Below are 24,575 nucleotides of genomic sequence, written 5' to 3'. Positions count from 1 at the left end.
GAGGTGACCGACAGAGCAGGCCGCGGAGGGAAACGGAAACGCCCTCTTACTCTGTCCTGCTCTGTGATTGGAAGACGCCGTTGCCATTCAAAACAGAACGCGCGCAGTGACATAACACCGAAAGCAGCTAGGTACACACACACACACACACACACACACACGCACACACACACACACACACACACACACAGTGACACCACACATATGCATACAGTAGCCTATACATAAGCCTATATAATAAATACATATATAATCACTGATTCTTGAGATAAGGGACAAAACATGTTTTAGAAATGAGATTTTATTATTTAATAATAAATTAACTGATTTGTAGACAGGTCTCAGCTAATGAACCGGGCAAGGGAACAGGTTTTTCTGATTTTTTTTTTCTAAAAATGTACATTAATTCACTTCATAACTGAATTTGTGTCAACTCCTTCAGACGCATTAAAAATAATGCTTTTTTTAATTTGGTCCATCCAACAACAGCGTAAAGTCTTCAATTATGTAATATGGTGTTCAGTAAAGGTGCTAAGTGGAAAAAAAATACATTCTCTACATTTTTTTTTCTTCTGGGTAAGGGTTATTAATAACAATTTTGATGGTCCCTTTTGAACATTCTTAACTAACTGTGCAAATACATGTCAACTAACTCTCATTAGACTATTCCTGTCTGCTTAATATCTGCAAACTCTTTATTGCGATGCTCCTCCAACAGACTCTACTGACTATAAGTAACTTTGCAACTACATGTCAACTTATTCAAACCCTAACCCTACCAGTCTACTAATGCTCTACTAACACTAATGATAGTTAGTAGTCATGAAGGGGCAATGTTACTTTGACAACAGAATGTGTTAACAGGACCATCCAAATAAAGTGAAACCCAAAGTTCCTAAATTCCTTAAATCTGTTAACTGTTCCAATGTTCTTAGATAAATCAGACATAATATCATGTAGTTCAGTTGATGGTTTAATATTTTAACACAATAAATGAAAAAAAGAATAAAATGTTTATTTCACATTAATTGAAACCTTCATCTGACGGTGTTAAATACTGAGGGAGTTGACAAAAACTGAAGGACAAAGGTCAACTGAAGCAACAATAATTGACAAGACAACAAATTAAGACAACAAACTAATTTTTGAAATAATATGCAATTTAATACAACAATCCTTCCAGTGGTTTGTTTTTCTCCTTACAATACAGTAGGCCTATCTCATTCTGGGTCTTCAGCAGCTCACATACAAGAAGTGTATTAGGTTGAGAGTGTAATGGTTGGTACGCATTATTATGTGCTGCTCTAGCAATAGAAATGTTCCCATTGTGAATTCAAAGGATCTGTAGCTTGTCTTTAAACTGCATCAATTACATACATTTTATTTGTGCTGACCTGCATGTGGGAAACTGGCATGTTAGCTCTCCATGAAGTCCATTATATCAGGATTTGACAGGTTGTAAAAAAAAAAAAAAAGATGTTACAAATTATTTATTTATAATAAGAACTGCAATATTCCATAAAAACAAGAATCAGAAATGTTGAATTCATGGTGACAGTAGATGTAAAGATGCCTTATAAGGCATGTAAATCAGGCAAAATATATATGTAAATAAAATCATGAAACAATAGATTATTTCACCATATGCAATAATAAAATGAAAATGATATCACTAAAGCGTTTTGTGAGCACTTGTCAACTCCATCAGCCTAGGTCAACACAAAAAATGCCAAGATTTATCCCAGAAATGTACAGAAACCATTACACAATGGATGACACAATTTCTATTATATTTTAGGCTATTATTAAAAAGGGTGTTAATTGTGTTTCAGCACTGATTCATTTCTTAAAATTAAATTAGACTAAATGTAATTTGCATTTACTATAAACAATATTAAAATTAATTTATGTCTTTGCTGAAAACATATATTTTCTAAAAGGTATTTATCAATTCTGTTTCTTATGAATGTCAATAAAACTGTGATGCAATCAAGTTCGTTCTGATACTTTTAGATCATTCATCGGTTTTCTGCTCGGTCTGATTCATTGTTCAGACTGGTTGACTAAGGAACAAAAAACTAAGGAAATGTACTTAACATAAACCATCTTAAGATGGCTTGCTGGTCCTAGCTGGTCTTTATTTTGATAGTTTTAGAGGGGTTTTGGGATGAGACCAACTGGCCTGATAATAATAGTTCTGCCAGGCTCATAGACCAGCTTTAAGGGATAGTTCATCCAAAAATTTGAATTCTGTCAACCAAAGAGTTAATGTCAACCATAGTATTTTTTTCCATACTGGAAGTCAATGGCTACCGTTAACTGTTTGAAAACCAACATTCTTTAAAATATCTTATTTTGTGTTCAGCAGAACAAAGCAATTCATGATTGGAACAGCATAAGGATGAGAAAACGATGACAACATTTTTATTTTTGGTTAAACAATCGCTTTAACCATATTTCCACCATTATGCATTTTCAGGAAAAACTCCTAGACCGTTGATCTGATTTTCTCGAAAATTGGCTCAGATCATCTTCATACCATGCTGACAAAATGTCACGGAATTCAAGTTGATTAGTCAAACCGTTCTTGAATAACACAAAAAAATATTTAAAAAAACGTCTCCAAATGTCATTCACTTTTGCAGTTGGCCATCATTTTTAGATATCAATACAGTTATTCTTCTACATGCAGTTTTTACAATAAGATTTTGAATACCAGCTTTTTTTGTAGCACTCATTATAAAAATAACACAAATCAGCCTTCAGTACAGAGACTCAACAGTAAACATCAACAACATCATCATCATCTTGACCCAAAGGTTCAAAATCATCTCTTTGGAAGAAAATTAATAAGGTTACTTAACAATGAGCTAATTATACTTTAAAGCAGGACCATTTTCAGATAATTTAATTTTGGACGCGAGCCCACGGTGTCGAATTTCTGCCGACGAAGGGAATGAAGTGTTAATTTTCGCTTACAAGAACAAAATTCCCTGGCCTTGATCAAATTAACGTTGACTGTGTGTTGACCAGATGTGTTCCTTCAAGGAAAGCCAAGCTGGCGTGCCTGTCGAGCATCTCTCCGTCTTGACCATAATTCCCCGATGATAGAGGTGTCGGGAAACCCTAGATTGTCTAATAGCAGGCTACTTTATTCCCCTTTCCTTCTGAGAACCTGAATCAATAGGAGTTGTTTTTCACAGCATAAGCAAAACAAATAGAAGTTCAATGATATTGCGGAGCGCGTCACAGCAATTACACATCACACAGCCTCGAATTGAGTTTCTAATTCAGTTAAGGCCTAAGCTTTGGTTATCTTCGGTTACTTGAGTGGAATGCACAGAGCCACAAGCGTCCTGTTTTTTTTAAAAGGTGTCTCTGAAAGCTGTCTGCAGTCCCATCAGCATGACGTCCATGCATCATCTCTTCGAATATTTAGCATAGAGAAAGAAGCACTTACGATATGAAGAGACGGGCTCTTCAGTCAAGATGATTTCTCTTAGCTGAAGAGAGCATTTCTTAAGTATTCGTCTGATGGCATGGCCTTGAAGCATCTTTATTTGATGCGTCTTATAATAGGAGACAGTATTTGAAAGCTTTGAATTAACTGTGACGTCTCAAATAGTCTAGGTCAAGTGAACAAGAATTAATATAAAAGGCTGAAACAGTAAATCTCAGCTAACACTTTACAATATGGGTTTATTCTATATTGTTAACATTATGCACTAGCTAACATGAACTAACATACATTTTTGTATTCATATTTTTTTTAACAGCATTTATTAATTTGGTAATGTTAGTTAATAAAAATACAATCAGCGCATTAACTGATGTCAACAGATATTGATTTTAAAACTGTATTGTTGGTAAATGTTGAAAATGACATTACGATTAAGAAATGTTATTGTTCATTGTTGAAACCTTATTGTAAGGTGTTAATGAATTGAAGTAATACTTCAATATACTAAATAGCTCAGGTACGATTAGGCCTATCTATAAGAATAAAACAAGGTCTAGTCCCAGACTAAAATGCATGTTTGAGCTTTTTTAACCCAAAGCAACTTACTGACAGTGCCATTGTTTTCTCAAGAGGCACACCAGTAATGTTTTTTCTAAAGCATGTTTATAAAAGCTACTTAAATGCCATAATGTAGGCTAACTAAGGCCTAATCCTGGTTTAATCTAAGCCCTGTCGTCTGTGAAACCAGGCCTAAACGATCTAAATTCTAAATGAAGGATCTTGAGGAAGAGTCCTGCCCGTGACATCTCAAAGTCTTTGCTGCCACCTACTGGAATAAAATAATGTGGCCTTCTTCTTCTTCTTCTTCTTCTTCTTCTTCTTCTTCTTCTTCTTCTTCTTCTTCTTCTTCTTCTTCTAAAGTTGCAAAGTTATTCCTGTTTCCAAATCATTCCTGTTTCCAGCCATAATTAGGCTATATATATATATTTTAAAAATGATTTAACATTTAACCATTTATTTGTTTATTTCAAATAATACATTTATTTAAATAATAGGCTACATTATAAATATTTAAAAATATTTGTATTTAATAAAAAATAGTTGTATGCTATAATTCAAATTAAACAGCTGTGGTGGTCGTTTATAAAATCATATATAAAAGGGAACTGTTGCACATGAACTTATAAAAGTGAATTGATAAAAAAATGTTTTATCTGAATTGTTGTTGTTGTTTCTTTTGTATGTCATTTCACCTCTCATTTTTTAATATTTTGTTAAATCAAAACTAAAGATATATTAACCCAAAAATTAAAACTTTGTCATAATTTACTCACCCTCATGTTGTTCCGCTGTTCCAAACCTGTTTTGAGTTTCTTTCTTCTGTTGAACACAAAAGAAGAAATGCTGAAGAATGTTGGTAACCAGACAGTTACCAACCAGACAAAAAAAAAAAAAAAAAAGCCATGGAAGTCAATGGGTCCGTCAACTGTCTGGTTACCAACATTCTTTAACATTTCTTCTTTTGTGTTCAACAGAAGAAAGGAACTCAAAACAGGGTTGGAACAACATGAGGGTGAGAAAATGATGACAAAATGTTCGTTTTTTGCGTGAACTATCCTCTTAAATGAGATGATGTCAAAGAACCATGTGCTTCTAATTTAGTTTGCAAAGGTTTTTTGTTGTTGATCACATGGGTTGGTCACAGCAAACTCTGAGAACGCATGCATGCCACAGACAGGTGATATCTGTGTATCTTATATAATCAGTTTAAGAAGCAGATCAAGACAATGGAGCTTCTGTGGCTCTGATCTGAGATCATTTGGCGCTGTCTTGTGATTTTCCCTTGTGCCTGGAGTACCAGGGTATTAAAGGACAAAGCTCTTTCAAATAACTTATCTTGATGTGTACTTTACTTATGCATGCTTCTATGAAGGAGTAAACGCTCTCTCCCTTTATGTCAACTGTTTATATTGAGACATGCCATCAGTACAGATTATAAAACAGGGTTAATGCAATCTAAGGTTAATGAAAAGACCAGGTTTATTTTAAATCACCCTTTGACCATCAACATTTCTACTTTACATTGGACCTTGATCTAACACTATCAACAAGTTAGATGTTCAGTGTGTGAATAGTTATCCAGACACGCAAAACAACATGCAGTTAACAATGAATAACGATTTACCAAGTTGACAGATTGGCGATTTTACAATGAATCCAACTGAATTCTTCACTTCACTTTCTACTTATTAGTAAATGCAAAAATGCTATAAAAAAATCCAGAAAAAAATCAGATTTTGCTTGGAAAAAAGTTATTATGTGTGCTACACGGTAAGATATTATATGATCAATAAGTTATGACAACATGTGTTTTTTACATTGCTGTAACCCATCAAAATAAGTTAAGCAATTTGCTACTTTTTTTAAGTGATTCTAGGTTCAACTAATTTTTAAGTCAGTTTAATGTCATTTAAGTTGAAATTACTTAAACATCCAAGTTAATTATAGGCCTACTTAAAAATTTAAGACAGCAACTTTTTTTTTTGCATGCTATAGGCTACTAAAGTGAGGTCACCACCAAACTTGAATGTGAATGACAGCCCTAGTTCAAAAAACATGCATGGTGCATGGTTTTATGTCCAACAACATAATATTTGTTTGTATATATATATATATATATATATATATATATATATATATATATATATATATATATATATATATATATATATATATATTTATATATATCATAACCATTATTATTATTATTTTAAAATAATTTAATATTATTTAGTTAGGCTATTTAGTATCATTTTTTATTTAATTTATTTTTATTTTTTTACCATGCTTTTCCACAGATCCCCTATTGTGCGGGCCTCTGATCTTTAGCCTCTGATTGTTGAGAATAGCTTACATGTGGGGGCGGGATGTTCTCAGAAAAGGAGAACAACACCTTGGACTTGGGAGTTTTCCATAGGAGTTTTCCCCCAAGTGTTGAGGGGAGGAGTTGAGGAGTTTAAGCTTCGGGTCGGGTTTGAGGGCTGTCAGGACTCGTAATGGCTGCGGCTGTCGGGGCATATCGCGCGCACAGAGGGTTTATTTCAGTGACACGGCGCGGTAACCACAGCTGCACTGCCCTCAAACCTCAATATGACGCGATTATTATCGGCGCAGGTAGGCTATGACATTCATGCATGGCCAAAAGAAGCACAATAAAAATGTAGCATGGCAATTGTGCACGGAATTGAGTGCTTGAGTGGGCGGGGCTTACTGCCCGCGCGTTTTCTCCGATTGGTCATAATATAACATGGTTGTATATAATAATTATTTTATGTGAACTCCTCATTGTGAATTTCTTTTATTTTACATTTCCCAGTGTCGTTGGCTAAATTGTTACTATTTATTGACTATAAATTATTATTCAGTCTGATATGGAAGCGTCGCATAGACAACTTAGTCACGTGGGACTTGTTACTTTTCTCATCGGTCCTCAGAATGGGCCAATCACAGTCGTGTATGAGCGGTTGTGAGGATTATTTTGGTTAAAATAATTTAATAGAAACTTGAGGGTATTTAAATGTGTATGCCATATGCTAATCTTTGGGATCGATATTTTTAAACGATTAAGGGTTTCTGTTTACAAACGTCCCCAGTGAGACCAAAAACGTCCAAAGATTTGAATGTGCTTTAATATGTAATTCGCCTTGCTGAGCCCCCATGCTCCCCCTGCAGGAATAAAAGTTTGTGTACTGTAAATTAAAACATGCAGTGTTCTACTTTTTATAATTTCTAAAAATGTTTGTCTCAAACCCCTGCATACTTTGAACCACACTCACACACTGTTTCACAATCATGTTTCAGGAGAAAATAATGCTACATTCATGAGGTGTAGCACTATAGCTACAGAATCTCTATTGTCTCAAATGCAAAACTTGCAAGCATTCAATACATCAAAGACAGTTATTTAGTCATCAAAGACACTTAATTAATAGTAAAATATGTAGAATTCAGACTCTTTTGAACAGCCTAAAACCCTTTTCTTTCTTTTCAGGTCACAATGGCCTTATCGCTGTAAGTATACGCTAGATATTTTCTCAATATATGTTGCTTACCAATGGTTGCACAACAGTTTCATCTCAAGAAACGTTCTGTTGTAATTTGCCCAGTCAGCATATCTACAGAAGGGAGGGTTGAAAACAGCAGTCCTGGAGCGCAGACATGTCCTTGGAGGAGCAGCCGTATCTGAAGAGATTATTCCAGGTGTGAGTTATGGTTTATATCAACCAGACCAAGGTTGCCTGAATCCCTTACAGACTGGTGGCCAAAGTTCTGGTTCTCAAAACACTTTTGTTTTCATTAGTAATTACAAACTCAGAACTCATATGTACTCTAAGAATATGATTGACCCTAAAGAAATATTAAAAAGAGCTGCTTTGGATCACTGTAGTTTGCATGACTGTAATGGGCTGTTTATTTTTATGTTCAGGGTTCCACTTTTCCAGGGCCTCGTATCTGCTCAGTTTGCTGCGTCCACACATCTACCAGGACCTGGAGCTCAAGGTGTTACATGCCCCATTCTCTTCTTCCTTTGACTATCTATTGTAGCGCTTTAGACAGACCTGACAAACCTTGTGAAAAAGAAGTACACTTTAGCATGGAGTAGCCTACTTATTACTAAAGTAATATAGCCTACTTTAAAAAGATTAAGTGGGACTTAAAGTCTCCATGAAATCCAAATTGACAATTCTTGTTTCTTTATGGAATATTGCAGTATTTACTATAAATGATGATCTGTGAACATCATTATTTTTTTTTAATTCATGTGCTCTTGTAATCTTTACTCAAAATAACTTTCACTACCCTTGCAGTGACTTCTCTTCTGTGATGATGTGTTTACTGGCGTAAGGGCGTGACAACCTGTCACTCATATGACATCACACCAATAGCAAACCACAACCATCCAATCAATTCCCAAAGGACAAAATAAAGTCCCACGTTACATTTTTTCTTGTTCGAGAAGCAGCTTCACTCGGATGTACGGCACAATAGGGAAGTAAAGACTATCACAACTTCGGTTTTCAATTCAATTCAATTCAATTCAAGTTTATTTGTATAGCGCTTTTCACAATACATATTGTTTCAAAGCAGCTTTACAGAAAATGCATTTCAAAAATATACATACAAAAATACAGTTAGTTAATCATAAAATTTAGGGCATAACATATCGCCGGCATTGGGTCGTCTCTTCACAGGCGTCGAGTCGTCTCATCACAGGCGTTGGGGCATCTGAAGTCTCCATGAGAGGCTGGATACATAACTGGAGCTTGAGCTGACAGGCGTCCCGAGATAACAACAAAAAAGGCAGATGGGAAATAATTAGCGTAGCTGCTGTTCATAATATGAATGCATTTGATCTGATTTAACTGTAGTATAAAAGGTATGAGATGCATCATGTGAATGCTTGGCTAAAGAGATGCGTCTTTAATCTAGTTTTAAACTGGGAGAGCGAGTCTGAACCTCGGACAATATCAGGAAGGCTATTCCAGAGTTTAGGAGCTAGATGTGAAAACGCCCTCCCTCCTTTAGTGGACTTAGATATCCTAGGTACGACCAGAAGCCTCGAATTTAGCGATCTTAAAGAGCGCGATGGATTATATGGCGATAGAAGATCTCTTAAATACACAGGAGCTAAACCATTTAGGGCTTTATAGGTCAGTAACAATACTTTGTAATTGATACGGAACTTAATACACTCTAAAAAATGCTGGGTTGTTTCAACCCAATTTTGGGTAAAATATGGACAAACCCAAACATTGGGTTAAAAATGTAATGTAAAAATTTAACCCAACGGCTGGGTTTGTCCATATTTTACCCAAAATTGGGTTGAAACAACCCAGCATTTTTTAGAGTGTAGGTAACCAGTGTAGAGATGATAAGATCGGTGTTATATGATCATATTTTCTTGACCTAGTAAGAACTCTAGCAGCTGCATTTTGGACTAACTGTAGCTTGTTTACGGAGGATGCAGGACAACCAGCTAATAAAGCATTACAGTAATCGAGTCTCGAGGTCATGAATGCATGAACTAACTTTTCTGCATCAGAAACTGATAGCATATTACGTAGCTTAGCAATGTTTCTAAGGTGGAAAAAGGCTGTTCTTGTGACATTTGAAATATGATTTTCAAAAGACAAGTTGCGGTCTAGTATAACACCCAGGTCTTTTACTGTAGGGGATCAAGTAACAGGACGTCCATCTAGATTAAGGTTGTATTGTAAGAGGTTTTGTGGGCAGTTTTTTGGACCAATCAGTAATACCTCCGTTTTATCTGAATTTAATAGAAGAAAATTACACGTCATCCAATATTTTATATCTTTAACACATTCTGTCATTTTAGATAATTTAGTGTTATCATCTGGTCTTGATTAAATGTATAATTGAGTGTCATCAGCATAACAGTGGAAACTTATTCCATGTTTTCTTATAATATTACCAAGTGGCTGCATATAAATTGAGAATAGCAGGGGGCCTAATACAGATCTCTGCGGCACTCCATAATTTACTGACGTTATCTTTGATTTTTCCCCATTTAAATGGACAAAATGGTAACGGTCTGATAGGTACGATCTAAACCAGCTTAATGCCTGTCCCTGAACACCAGTGTAATTTTGAAGTCGATCTAAGAGTATTTTATGATCTATAGTGTCAAACGCAGCACTAAGATCGAGTAAAACTAGTATTGAGATACAGCCTTGGTCAGAAGCTAAAAGTAAATCATTTGTAATTTTAACGAGCGCAGTTTCTGTGCTATGATGTGGCCTGAATCCAGACTGAAACTTTTCATAGATATCGTTTTCTTGCAAGAAAGAGCACAATTGAGCGGACACAACTTTTTCTAGTATTTTAGACATAAATGAAAGATTTGAAATGGGTCTGTAATTTGCTAGGTTATTTGGATCTAATTGTGGTTTCTTAATAAGAGGTTTTATAACTGCCAGCTTGAATGTTTTTGGAACATGTCCTAAAGATAGAGACGAGTTAATAATATTGAGAAGAGGCTCTTCCACTACAGGCAACACTTCTTTCAGTAGTTTAGTGGGTAATGGATCTAATAAACATGTTGTTGTTTTAGATGCAGTGATAAGTTTATTTAGCTCTTCCTGTCCTATAGTTGTAAAGCGCTGTAGTTGTTCTTGAGGGGCGATAATTAAGATTGTACATTTACAATTGTGTTTCTGATGCTTTCTATTTTCTCAGTGAAGAAATTCATGAAATCATTACTATTAAAATGTAACGGAATATTTTGTTCAGGTGATGTCTGTTTATTTGTTAATCTAGCCACAGTGTTAAATAAAAACCTTGGATTGTCAGGTTTTATGCTGACTTTAAGTAAATCTTTATACTGTATGTCATTTTATAATTTCTCCTGGTTTCATTGAAATATTGTTGAGTTCACGCGCGTGATCATAGGTAACTAAACCTATGCGCGTGAACTCGACAATCGACTACTTTGGACTACTTTGGACGAAAACAGGAACTAAATACAGGTATTTGCGCTGGCTGAAATAACATCATTTTTATTCATATCTTTCACATCTAATGCAGTCAGATTCACTCGTGTTCACTCTGAAGGAATCGTCTAACATGGCTGGGCACTTGTAATGACACATCAAAGATGTTAAGAGGCAAAAAGCAGGTTTATAACGTGCCCCATTGAAGTCAACACAGGGAGCAAATTTTAAAAAGAGGATAACACAGTGTAGGGAACACCGATATTTGTCGTTGTTCTCTGTATTGACAGCACTCCAAATTTACAAAAAAATGAGCTCAATGTTAAAATTGACCGGAGTTCTCCTTTAATAATAGCACACTTATTTTTTGATGAATTGCTTTTTTCTTTTAATCGAAGATGACAGAAGTGTGTCTTTCTGTGCAGAAACACGGCCTGAAGGTGTACATGAGGGACCCCTATTCATTTACCCCCATGCTGGAGGAGGGTGTAGGAGGGCGGCCACCACGGTCTTTACTGCTTGGAGCTGACATGGCAATGACCCAGAAAGAGATTGGCAAATTCTCAGAGAAAGATGCCAAGGTTTTTATGTCAATGTCAAGAGGACTTCGATTTTAGCAAGAGCACTTGATCATGAACTTGCATGTGACAGAACTCAATATGGATTTGATATGTGTTTTTTCTTCTTCTCTGTCCTATCACTAAAGGCCTATCCTGAGTTTTTAACCTATTTGGAAACACTGGCCTGTGCCATCCACCCTCTTTTAGATGCTCCACCCGTTGACATTCCAGGACTGACTCAAGGCTCTTTGAGAAAGAAAATATCTGCCCTGAGGAGCTTGAAACCTTTGGTGAAGTCTGGTAATGATGCTTTGTGGTTATATAACAGACTATAAACCAGATTTTCCGCAAAATGTTTTTTTGCTGCTGAAATAAGCCAGAAAGTCTTGTAAATCTAGGGCTTATAAAACTAAAGCAATAAAGTAAAATCCATGTGCTTCTGTGTTTAAAGGGTTGAAGTTGGGAAAGAATATACCAGATTTCTATGAACTTGTCACTGCTCCAGTTATGAAGGTGGGTTATGCCTCCTCCTGACCTTGACAGAAAAGAAATACATGACATTTTTGAATATATTTGACTGAATAAGTACCAGACCCTATGAAGGTCAATCTAAAAACAATTATGTGAATTTGCTAATTATATTTTCTCTTAGACATTTGACACAAAGCCAAACAAGAAGTAAAACTAACAGTGTTTAGGTACTGTGTCCCCTAGTGGTCAAGCAGTATACATTTACATTTGCTCATATCTATATCTTGAAATCAGGTCTGTTGTCCTCTGATGGATGCAGATTAACTTAAATTGTAATAATATTTCACAATATTAGGATTTTTTACTATATTTATATATACATTATATACACACACAGTGTATATTTAATACGGTACTAAATATGCATTTTCTCATTAAAAAATATGAGAAAATGCAACAAAATAATAACAATAATAAAGAAATATATATATGTGTGTGTGTGTGTGTGTGTGTGTGTGTGTGTTTGTTTATGTGATTTATGAGGACACATTTGTATAATGACATGTGTATTACACTGGTATTACAACTTAAACGTGGTTTATGAGGACATTTCATGAGTCCTCATAATTCAAATAGCTTAAAAAAACATAAAAAACGATGTTTTATTAAAAATGTAAAAATGCAGAATGTTTCCTGTGATGGGTAGGTTTAGGGATGGGGCAGTGGGGGATAGAATATACAGTTTGTACAGTATAAAAACCATTACGCCTCTGGAGAGTCCTCATAATGTTGCACCAACGTGTGTGTGTGTGTGTGTGTGTTTATGTGTGATGTGAGCATAATAAACTTTTTCAAAAGTACTAAAAACTTCCGAACTTTTTTGAGTTGTGTATATTCACAAGTTTGATCTAAAAATACATATAATTTAAAATGCATCATTTATTTTGAGCATTGCCCGATAAATTAGTTAAAATTCGAGGATGTTTCCTGAAATGCACACAGCATTAGCAGCTTTCTTTCTTGAAATCTCAGTTGTTTTTGTCTGTAGGTGCTCAATCGCTGGTTTGAATCAGAGCCGTTGATAGCCACATTAGCCACTGACTCTGTGATCGGCGCAAACACAAGCCCAAATAATCCTGGAAGTGGGTGAGGAGGATAGTTTGACATGATTCAGAATGTCCTGTAATTGGCGTTGTGGATACTGTATGATAAACTGCTTGATCTTGTAGATATGTCCTGCTGCACCATGTGATGGGTGAGCTGGAGAAGGAGAAAGGTGCCTGGGGTTACGTGGAGGGAGGAATGGGTGGGGTGTCACGATCAATCGCCCGCTCCGCCCGATCTCTCGGAGCAGATATTTTTACAGACAGAGTAAGTATTCAGGAAGAAGGTGTAACCGTTTTCTTGAGCCATTGTTTCCGTACAAGCCATATTGATTCAAAGGAACCGGTTGTCCCACGGATATTAAAGGGGTCATGACATGGGTTTTTTTATTTTATTATTATGTTCCCTTAGGTGCAAATATACTATTACTATAGTTTTTTTTTACAAAAAACTTTTAAAATGTAGTGATTTATGACCTTATCCCACCCTGTTTCTCATCCCCTGATTCAAACAGTCTGTTTTGGGGGTGTTTCCCCTTTAAGAGTTCAGTGTTAACGTCCACTGTTATGATTGGCTAACGTCAGTGCCTATGCATCAATTATTAACGCCCCCAGCCATAACCTGTGCGGATTCAGCGTATTTAAAAAGTAGTTTAAAGTTTTAAATACATTACTTACAGTTTGCGTCGTCGTTGTTAAGCCCAGAATAGTCGGCAAGGACGTATCTTTGAGCAACAGTTTTCTGACAAAGCCAGCATCATTTTGGGATTTGTTCTCAAAACAGTCATTCTTAAACTAACACTGCCGTGACTGAGACGTCCGCAAAAAATAAAGTGCATCCATTTTCCCCTGACGACTGGATCTTTCGCAGCGTATTCAAAGATGTTGTTTGTCCACAGCCAGGAACAGCACATCTGCAGCATCGTAATTTCCCTGTACACAGACCCACTCGCTGTCCGTCGACTGAACACTTGTGAGGCGCGCAGCGCGCGGGCGCGACAACGACACGAAATGAGCGTAGTTGTCTTGCGCTTTAAGCGTAGTTGCCTTGTGCCTGGAGGCGGTCATATGCAAACGCTGGTACGTCACTTCGTACCGTGACGTCACTTCTTACCATGAATCCAGAACGAGCTGTATTTAGAGCTTGATTAAATAAATGATTCGTTTATAATGGGGAGGACGTAAGCTATGAAACTTGCAGGACGTTTTAATGGTACAAAGACCTCTTATATACCAAAAGATCAAGGCAAATTTGGTTTCTCATGTCATGACCCCTTTAATCTGTCGCCTTTGGGCCTGTAGGAAGTTGAACGAGTCCTTGTCGGTCAGGGCGGTTCTGCCGAGGGTGTTGTGCTGACGGATGGAACTGAAGTCCGCAGTAAAGTGGTTCTGTCCAACGCCACTCCCCACGTCACCTTCAAACAGCTCACCCCACAGGTACAGGCCTGATGGTATGTCCCGAGATCATGCCAGTTCTGCTAATTTTTAAATGTTTAAAAGTAGGGTTTGCTTTCACATCAGTGCATTTAGATATGGGTCATGACCTCATGATTATAGAAATTTCTAGGTCATAGTTATTGTCATAGTTACTGTCAACTGCTGTTGTAGCCTTGAGCGAGAGTCACTTTATCTGTTTACTCAAGGAGTGACCCTATTCTTTAACTGACAACACTGTCCTTGCGAGTGTTAGTTCGGTTTACAGTAGAACTATATATATATATATATACAGTATATAGGCAAAAATTAAGAATCCCATTGAACCTATTTTTTATAAATCCAATGTAAAAATAATATTAATAACAATGTGGATAAATTAACAACCCTTTTACTTAAATCTTAATGACAATTCTGAATAATTGATGTCTGTGGTTGTTCTGGTAAAGAGTGTCCTGCCAGAGGCATTCATCACAGCCATAGATCAGATCGACTACACCTCTCCTGTTACCAAGATAAACGGTATGATTACAGATCATTTAACGCCTCATTTCAATGAACTAAATGTGCATTTTCTCATTAAAAAAACCTGTTTGCAAGGCAGCAAAAGAAGATTGTTGGTTCTTTGTAAATACTCCAGGAAGCTTTGTTGTTATCTTGACACACAGGAAGCAAACAAGACAAGACCAAAGATAATTTATTATGCAATAGAAGCATGACAGAATACCAGCTGGAATTCATTGTCGTTTAGTTTAAATGGTGAATATTCAGTCACTAATTTAATTAAAAAATATATTAATTATTAATAGGGCTCTTAAACGATCGCGATTAATCGCATCCAAAATAAAAGTTTGTGTTTACATAATAATTGTGTACTGTGTATAATTATTTTATATATATAAATACACTCACATGCTTGTATATATTTAAGAAATATTTGCATGTACATACTGTTTATAGATTTATAATTGATATTATATATAAATATAAATATTTATATATAAATAAAAAAAAAATCTTAAATATATACATGCACGTGTGTGTATTTATATATACAAAATAATTATACACAGTACACACACATTTATTATGTAAACACAAACTTTTATTTTGGATGCGATTAATCGCGATTAATCGTTTCACAGCCCTAATTATTAATTTAAATAAATATGAATTCATAATTAACGAATAATTAAATCATTTATACTAATTAGTATTATAATAAAAAGTATAGGCTTGGTTTCACAGACAGGGCTTAGATTAAGCTTAGTTGAGTTCAAAAACATGGCTTAGACAAAATTCGCATTATTATTAAATCCGAGATATAAGCATTCAAAACGTACTGTCTCTCACTTCCGCAGATTTTTTATGACATCACCGCAGACTTCAGCTTCTCATCACATCTTCTGTCCAATCAAAAGTCTAGAATCTAAAGCCCCCTATGCTATAAATACTACATGACCAAAGCGACCGTTGACACGTCACGGAGCAATATGGGTTGGAGATGTGTGTTCTGTTGCTCAAACGCTTGAATTTTATTCCATTTTTCAACTGTACGTTAGTTAAAAATTAAATGGCTAGAATTTATTCACACCTCTACTATTGAATCCAACGTATCATCAGCGCTCGGGTTCGCTTCCATGGTGCTACAGTCTGTGAGGTAAACTAAACGCTATTGGCTATTTGAAAAGGGGGAGGAGCCATGTCCCGCCTTAGCTTCCTGTTTCAGTGCAAATTATGTCAACGCATTATACAAAGCTGCGCGTTATAAAGCCCTTTAGTTGGCCTTTAAGCCTTGTCTGTGAAACCTGGGGACAAAGTTTACACCTTAGGCAGAAATGACATACTTGTACATTAAGCATTTGGGTCTAAATAAGTTGCTTTTTTATATGTAGAACACATTTCTAAGGATATTTTAGGAATATAAACAGCTGCTTTGCAAAAGCTGTTGACTCCTTACAATAAATTGTTGAATGGGATTATCTGATCTCTGTTTTTGCAAATGCACAGTGGCTTTGGACAAGCTGCCTAATTTCTTGGCTGCTCCGAATAGTGCGGATGGAAAACCAGGTCCACATCATCAGTGTTCAATCCACCTGAACTGTGAGAGTGTGGAGGTGCTGGAGGAGGCCTACGTGGAGGGCCAGCAGGGACGCCCGTCCTCCAGGTCAGCAAAACCTGCAGTCCTGCATATAATGGAAAAACTAATATTTGCACATTACACACACATGAAGGCATCAGGATATGTGAATTTGCAAGTCATGACCAGGGTTTCACAGACAGCACATCTGTTGCTCTGGCTTCGGGGGTTTATGGTGATGGTTTTCCATCCATTACACCAAAACCACAGCAATTTACATTATATCCTGATTCATCTTCTGGTGTTTTTGTTTAGGCCTATGATAGAAATGACCATTCCCTCAGTGCTAGATCCGACTCTAGCGCCCCCCGGCTGTCATGTGGCGTCTCTCTTCATCCAGTTTACGCCATATTTCATGGAGGGTCGCCGCTCTTGGACCGACGAGGACAGGGAGAGATTTGCTGACACAAGTACCTAGTATCTTATTTGCATTCTTGTGTGCCGTTTGCTGGCACAGGTATGATAAGGATTGTGTATGTAAAAGGTGTCGGATTTCTATACAGTGTTGGAGAAAGTTACTTTTAAAGTAATGTGGTACAATATTAGCCTGACTCCGCCCTCCTACGTACTTCCGCTCAATTTCCATTTTCCTTTAGTACGTCGTCTGGGTTTGTGGTATATTCTTGGGTTTTCTCTGGTAAATTTTTTACCGGTCCAATCAGCGAACAGAGGGAGTGGCTAAAAACGATGAGAACGTCGTGCGCTAGTTTGAGTTTGAGATCTCTGGGCAGATCCAATAGTTTTAAACTTCAACAGAGTACCCGTCTACAAGGAAGTTAACTCCAGACTCTCTGTACAAATGAAATGTACGAGAGTCTGGTAGGACCAGGCTAGTACAATATTGCGCTACTCCTTAAAAAAGTAACTAATTACATTATTTAGTCCACGTTCAGACAGCTGCAGAATACAGTTGTCAATCCTGTATTTAAGTCCTTAATATGGTTATGTTCACACTTCAGTTATATATGAGAGTGATAACTGCATTATATAAACGAATTTACACCCGTAAATTTTAAACTAGTTGTCTGTCATACAGAGTTGCGTTTTCCGTACAGCGACTTAACTTGCTGCTTAACTTCCATAGTACGATGCATCGTTATTCGATAAAGAAATCAACTAGCTTGTCACGACTGTTTTCCGAAACTGTATTGTCGCAAACCTGTGATGACACGCAGACTGCCCAGACAGCAACATAGTGTCGGCCCAGATCCGGCCCACATCTGGTACATGTACGTGTGGATTTCTCGTGTACCAGATGTGGGCTGGATCTGGGCCGACACTACAGTATGTTGCTGTCTGGGTGGTGGAGTAATAACTTCTTTTAATCAATCCGTTTGAGAACTAATTAATGGCAGATTATTTGCTGTAAATTACAGACATGGCATCTGAGGACTAATTAAAATTTTTCTCAGTTATTTTGCTTTATTTCCAGATTATTTTCCCGTTTTTACGTACTAGAGCACATACGCACACACTCTTCAGAAACGGTGCTTCAAATCTTGCGACATACTAAAAGACGTAAATGACATTTTTATATTCGAAGTGAAAGACATAGATTGTACTGAATGTCAGCTTTCTTATTTTGCTCAAGATACGTATCTATGAAGTCCACATGTCATGCAAACTAGAAACTATACATGCTTCCAACCACAGGTCGAGAACTGTTGTTCCAACCACACAACTTTGCGATATTGTTTGTGAATGTTAGTTGGAACTATGGTTTCGGGAAACACAGACTCGTTGAACTATTCGGAACTTGCGACCATAGTTGGCATAGTTCTAAGTGCGACTCATATGCTTTGCTCTCCACCCAGATACAAAAGCTGCTATCGGTTAATGGACATGTAATGGATGAACTCGCGGCTTGATTGGACTCTTGTCGTATCAAGAGTGATAAGACTTTTCAGTCTTATGGATGTCGCCATCTTTGATATTTGGCCAATGTCGCTATGGTTCATAGAATACAGGCTTGACTCGCGTTGCACATTCATACAGACAGTATTCAAGACACTATACGTTGCTGTTTGAACAGGACATTTCAAGACTCACACCTGTAAGTAAATGCAGTTTTCAATCCCAAAAACGGTCAGTGTGAACGTTACATTTTATGGAAAGTAATGCATTAAATTACTTGTGCGTTACTTTTTCTCTGCTAGCTGAGGCTCGCTCTCTTAAAGGCCTTGCAGATGTTTTTTTTTCTTTACTGAGAAGATGTTTTTTGCAAGTGTTTAATGAAGTGATGCCTAAACATAGCCTTATATAACATACACCTTCATTTTCTTTTAAAACACATTTAGAATATTATTATATTCTGACCGCTTAAGCCGCGTTTCCACCGCGGGAACTTTCCCCAGGAACTAGGAACTTTGGGGTGGTACTCGGTGTGTTTACACCGCAGGAACCAGGGTCTAAACGAAGTTCCGGGTAAATATTTCCCCCCTCCGAAAGTCCCTGCTGGCGAGGTAGTACTTTTTAAAAGTTCAGGAACTTTCGGGGGCGGTACTTGTGCGCTGAACATGCGGATTGGTTGTGTTCACGCCGCATTTTGACTGGATGACTCCATGCAGCATTCTATTTTAACAAGCATTTTAAAAAATCTATTGCGGTTCGTGGCTTCATGCATTAAGAGTTGTCTGTCTGCAAATATGGAATTTAATTAAAAATAAATAAAAAAACACAGCTGGACTGGACAGACGACGAGGTTCAGGCTTTATTAAGCGTATTGTAACAGGATATTTTCTGCGCGTTCGTCCTAGCCATCTCATGTCCGCAATACATCACAAACACAACTACAGCACAGCTTGAATCTCCTCCATACTTATTATAAATGTGGCACTCAAAACTGATTACTGTCCGTCGCAGACTGTCCGTCGCAGATGCGCGCAGTTTATAATCTTCCCGGTACTTTAGACCGCGGTGTAAACGCAGAAAGCAACCGGTCTGGGGCAAAAAAAGTTCCTGGGAAAAAAGTTCCTGGGACAAATTGTTCCGGGTAATTTCGGTGGAAACGCGGCTTTAGAATATTTCCTGACCCCTAGAACTATATATGACAAACAAAAGACCTCTTAAAGTTCCTGTGGTGAAAATCAAGCTTTTAATGTTGTTTATATGTCTATGTGGAGTTTTTAATATGCTTTAAGACAAACCATATGCAAATTTATAAGTCAACAGCATTGCTGAGTATTTTCTCCTTAAAACTGCAGTGAACCAAAAGCAGCGTTTCCACCGCGGGAACTTTCCCCAGGAACTAGGAACTTTGGGCTGGTACTCTGTGTGTTTACACCGCAGGAACCAGGGTCTAAATGAAGTTCCGGGTAAATATTTCCCCCTCCGAAAGTCCCTGCTGGCGAGGTAGTACTTTATCAAAGTTCAGGAACTTTCGGGGGCGGGACTTGTGCGCTGAACATGCTGATTGGTTGTGTTCACGCCGCATTTTTATTGGATGACTCCACGCAGCATTCTATTTTAACCGGCATTTTTAAAAATCTATTGCAGTTCGTGGCTTCATTGCAGTAAGAGTTGTCTGTCTGCAAATATGGAATTTAATTTTAAAAAAACACACAGCTGGACCGACGACGAGGTTCAGGCTTTATTAAGCGTATTTGTGGAAGAGGAAATTTTCAGCGTGTTCGTCCCAGCCATCTCACGGTCAATGTCCGTAATAGTCAGAGCAATATCAGTGCTCGTCTCCTTTCTGCCGTTTTGTTAATTACCTCGTTAATAAACCAATAGGCCTACATCACAAACAACTGCAGCACAGTTTGAATCTCCTTCATACTTATTATAAATGTGGCGTTCAAAACTGATTACTGTCCGTCGCACACTGGGAGGAGCAGTCGCGCGCAGTTTATAATCTCCCTGGTACCAGAGAATGTCTAATAAGGGGAGAAGGTTCACTCTCGCTACACTTCCGGCTTCTGACTGGTTGCAGTTCCACTCTGATTCCATATGAGGGCGCTCACAGGACGAGTGCAGAATGAATGGAGGTCTATGGAGCTATACCCCTCAAAATCCACTTTTCTCAAGATATAATTTTTTGTCTAGTAATTTGAATGTTGTATTCGAAAGGAGATGCAAAGAAATTGCACATTGCTGGGTGTTAGATTTTTTAGAGTCACTTATTTGCTTTAAAAAGTCTTTCAAAATGTCAATGACGTCATACACATCGTACGACCAGAGATACTTCTTTACTGCAATCCTTCAGTCACTGTGGTGCTTTCGCGCTCTGCACTTTATTTTCTCTCGAGGCATCGCCAGCACAGCTGACACAGGTAAACACACGTGCTAGAAGAGTTTCTGGTAGAGTACATTCTGTTCCCGCTTCGGATGCCATGATGCCATCAAGCGGTATCTCTGGTCGTAACCAGTCCTTCACTGACCAATCAGCGTTCATTAGCAGAATGCTAGCGTGTTATGGGCAACAACAACTCAACCTGTAAGAAATCGAAAGGACATAAGTACTCAATTTTCAATTTTCGACCTATAACCCATGTTGAACTTGCCAAACCTACAATCAAATCTGAGATTTCTCAACGGCAATCGGCTGAAAGGGACAAATTTAGCCGTCTAGCCCCATAGACTCCCATTCATTTTGCACTCGGGGGTGATCGCCCCCAGTGGAACTCTGGTGGAACTACAACCAAAATTCGGTACAATAGGACTTAATAGGGAGTGAACAGGCTCTCCGTAGACGGGCTCTGCTGGTACTTTAGGCCGCGGTGTAAACGCAGAAAGCAACTGGTCTGGGGCAAAAAAAAGTTCCTGGGAAAAAAGTTCCTGGGACAAATTGTTCCGGGTAATTTTTCGGTGGAAACGCGGCTAAAGACAGTCTCATTTGCATATTCATAGGACCACATATACTAAATTAGGCAAGGGTGTAGAGTTACATTCAAGCTATTTTAAAGGTGAACTATGCAGTTCTTTTTACCTTAACTGAACAGCTTTGGAGTCATTGGAATGGTATGACTATTATATTACTTTTTTCGGGTTGAATGGTGGTCGTCTCGCACCCCCCTATCACCTGTGAGCGGAAAAAACACACTTGCAACTTTGGGCCGGTGGGAAGTATCACGTGATATTAGGTCTCGCGATGTAACAAATTGCTTTACGGCCAAAAAAAATCTGTCATTATTGCGCTCCCTCACGCTGTTTGAACCCGAATGAAGAAGAAGTTTTAAAGAATGTCCAATCTGCTTTGATGTCGTTGATCTACTAGCCTCTGGTATGTGAGAGTCGACAACACGTTTTTCGACAGTGTTGTCAAATATCTATTCTGAAGCTGTAGGGGGAGCTCTATAGAGAAACCTGCGAGCAAAAATGAATCATTTTTTTCCAAGGAATTTCTTTTTCAAGGATTTTTTTTCAAAGATAAGTTTTAAGAGATCAAATTATTGACTACACAGAGACTTTAACATACGGGTTATATTACATTCTGTACAACTGTGTATAAGTGACTACATTATGGAGAAAAGAGATCATTTTAAATCAGCAGCATAAATGTTAATTAAACTGAAAAGTAAAGTGCATTACTTTACTTGTTACATCAACAAAAAAAAGTAATCTGATCTCATAAAATGAAGTTACTTGGAATGCGTTAACCCCAACACTGTAATACACTACCGGTCAAAAGATTAAAATAAATGATTATTTTTACTGTTTTTGAAAAGTCTCATGCTCACCAAGCATGCATTTATACGATCAAAAACACAGTAAAAATACAATAAAATCACATGATCTTTCAGAAATGTATAATATCAAATATAAAATGTATAATACATGAACAGGGTTTCTTGTCTAGATTCTTATGTGACATTTTCTGCATTTTAAAGACCGCCCCAACATTCCTACTCTGATAGGCGGGCATGAACTACCTACTTTTTAAACCCAGTGACACAGTTTGTGCTGATATCACATGCCTTGAAGTAATACGATCTTTGTTGTAATAGGTTCTTTGTTTCCCGTTGCACAGCATTCGACTGGGTTGAACGTTACGCACCTGGATTTAAAAAGTCAATAGTGGGCAAAGACATCCTGACCCCTCCTGATCTTGAGAGGGTCTTTGGTCTCACTGGAGGGGTATAAACACATCATTTAATTCATTTAATAGACATTGACATGGACTTTTTATAAATGTATTGTTCAATCTCAGTTAATTGTTGTAAATGTGATCTTGTCATATCATTCCAAACATTAATTACATGCATTTTTTATGCAACAGAATATATTTCATGGCTCAATGTCTTTGGATCAGCTTTACCTGGCGAGACCTTTGCCCTCTGTCGCAGACTACCGCTCCCCCGTCAAAGGATTGTACTTATGTGGCAGTGGCAGCCATCCAGGTCTGTGCCTGAATAAATAAAAGCTAAAACAGTACGTATTGGGTTTAGAAATGTCATCAGTGTGATATCACGTATCATAAAACCAGGTCAGGTAAATGTTGAGCTTGACGTGCATGACCTCCCCTGTGTTCTCCAGCATTTATCTGAGCTTGTCTCATTCAGGTGGAGGTGTTATGGGTGCAGCCGGCTGGAATTCAGCTCTCAATGTTCTGGCAGATTTCAAGCGACTGTGATCTCAGCCTTCGTTGGGGAATATCACTTTCCAATGGGATGAGATGAAGTCTAAAATCTCTTCTTTTTAGTACAACAGAAGGAGGAAAAGGAGGAAATGATGACAGAATTTAAATTTTTGGGTGAACTATCCCTTTAAGTGTTGTTGACATTGTAATATTTTTTCTGTCTTGCACAGTTTTTTTAAAACACTCCCAAAATGCCTCATTTTTTGTGTGAAATTTGAGATCATGTTATCAATTATAATAAATATAACTGACAAAAAGCTATGACATTGTTTTTATAATAACTTAATAGATAAGAAACTAATTTGGTGCTATGAAAGTAAAAGGTCATTGAAGTTTTCCTCTAAGTTCTTAATTTTTGTAATTCTGCTCTGTGAAGCCAGTGGTGCAGGACTGCAGACTTCATCTCAAATAAATTAATTATAACAAATAATATAAAATTATTTCTTTAATGCTTGTCATTCCTCAATGTACATCACAGCACACAGGCAATACTTGCAAATATTAATTTAAGGCTTTGTCCGTTATAACTTTCTAACATGATGAGTACAACTCTTCCTATTTCTATAGTATATACAGTAGCTACACACAACTACACACAGTATGCAAATGTCATGTATACTTGAACATCCAGAAAATACATACAGTAGCCTACACATGCCAAATGAGCACAAAGCGTGATCAGAAGAAGTTCAGCCATGATTTTTAACATCTCTTGATTAACTTGTTTGATTGTTTTGCCAAAATCTACAAAATCCTTTTTTAATGGTAACTGGATTAAAGTCAACATGAAACGCATGATGCAATGTTGTCTTCTTTCCTATTGTGACATGATACGAGTGAAACTTCTTGAACCAGAAAAGTAGGCCGGGACTTGATTTTGTCCATTGGGGATTGGTTGGATGGTTGTGGATTGTTATTGGTCGATCTCATGTGAGTGACAGGTTGTCCCGCCCTCCCGCCAGTAAACACATTATCACAGGAGAGATGTTGCTGAAAGAGGGAGGGGAAGATATTTAAAGAGGGAACATAAATAAAAAAAAGTGTACGGTTTCTATTATAAAAATGGCAATATTCCATAAAAATAAGAATTTTGGTTTCATAATGACTTTAAGATGCAACTTATGATGGAAATATCCAGACATGATTCTGAAATTTAGGAGCAGTTTTATGCCATAGTGTGTTAATACTTTTTACTATTTATTGTATTTGTCACTGCCACCTATTCATTTAACTCTACAACACTTTACAGACACTTTTTTTACTGCCGCTTAATATTCGTACTCAGGACTAGCTAGGCTGCTTAACTCTTAATACTTTTA

At 37.2% G+C, this 24,575-nt stretch overlaps 1 protein-coding gene across 3 annotated transcripts; it reads left to right on the top strand.

The window, feature by feature from the left end:
• The first annotated feature begins 22 nt into the window (after nt 1-22).
• On the top strand, nt 23-24,050 carry pyroxd2 (pyridine nucleotide-disulphide oxidoreductase domain 2). Of its 3 annotated transcripts, none has more exons than XM_079635529.1 (16): nt 23-131; nt 7,512-7,531; nt 7,627-7,720; nt 7,947-8,020; nt 11,397-11,552; nt 11,678-11,831; nt 11,983-12,044; nt 13,051-13,148; nt 13,232-13,373; nt 14,408-14,542; nt 14,989-15,061; nt 16,550-16,706; nt 16,935-17,089; nt 22,648-22,754; nt 22,897-23,017; nt 23,180-24,050. In XM_079635529.1, exons 5-16 carry the CDS (start codon nt 11,418-11,420, stop codon nt 23,248-23,250), a joined length of 1,410 nt encoding a protein of 469 aa, XP_079491655.1. In that variant the 5' UTR covers nt 23-131; nt 7,512-7,531; nt 7,627-7,720; nt 7,947-8,020; nt 11,397-11,417; the 3' UTR covers nt 23,251-24,050. The 3 variants fall into 3 exon arrangements, with proteins under 3 accessions (XP_079491655.1, XP_079491653.1, XP_079491654.1); XM_079635527.1 differs by lacking the exon at nt 23-131 and adding an exon at nt 6,396-6,634; XM_079635528.1 differs by lacking the exons at nt 23-131; nt 7,512-7,531; nt 7,627-7,720; nt 7,947-8,020 and adding an exon at nt 8,390-8,534 and having other exon boundaries at nt 10,832-11,552.
• Nucleotides 24,051-24,575: the final 525 nt, after the last annotated feature.

This window comes from Phoxinus phoxinus (genome assembly GCF_949152265.1).
Source record: "Phoxinus phoxinus genome assembly, chromosome: 14".
NCBI lineage: Eukaryota > Metazoa > Chordata > Actinopteri > Cypriniformes > Leuciscidae > Phoxinus > Phoxinus phoxinus.
The sequence above is the reverse complement of the archived record's forward strand: the minus strand, read 5'-3'. Positions and strand labels throughout refer to the sequence as shown.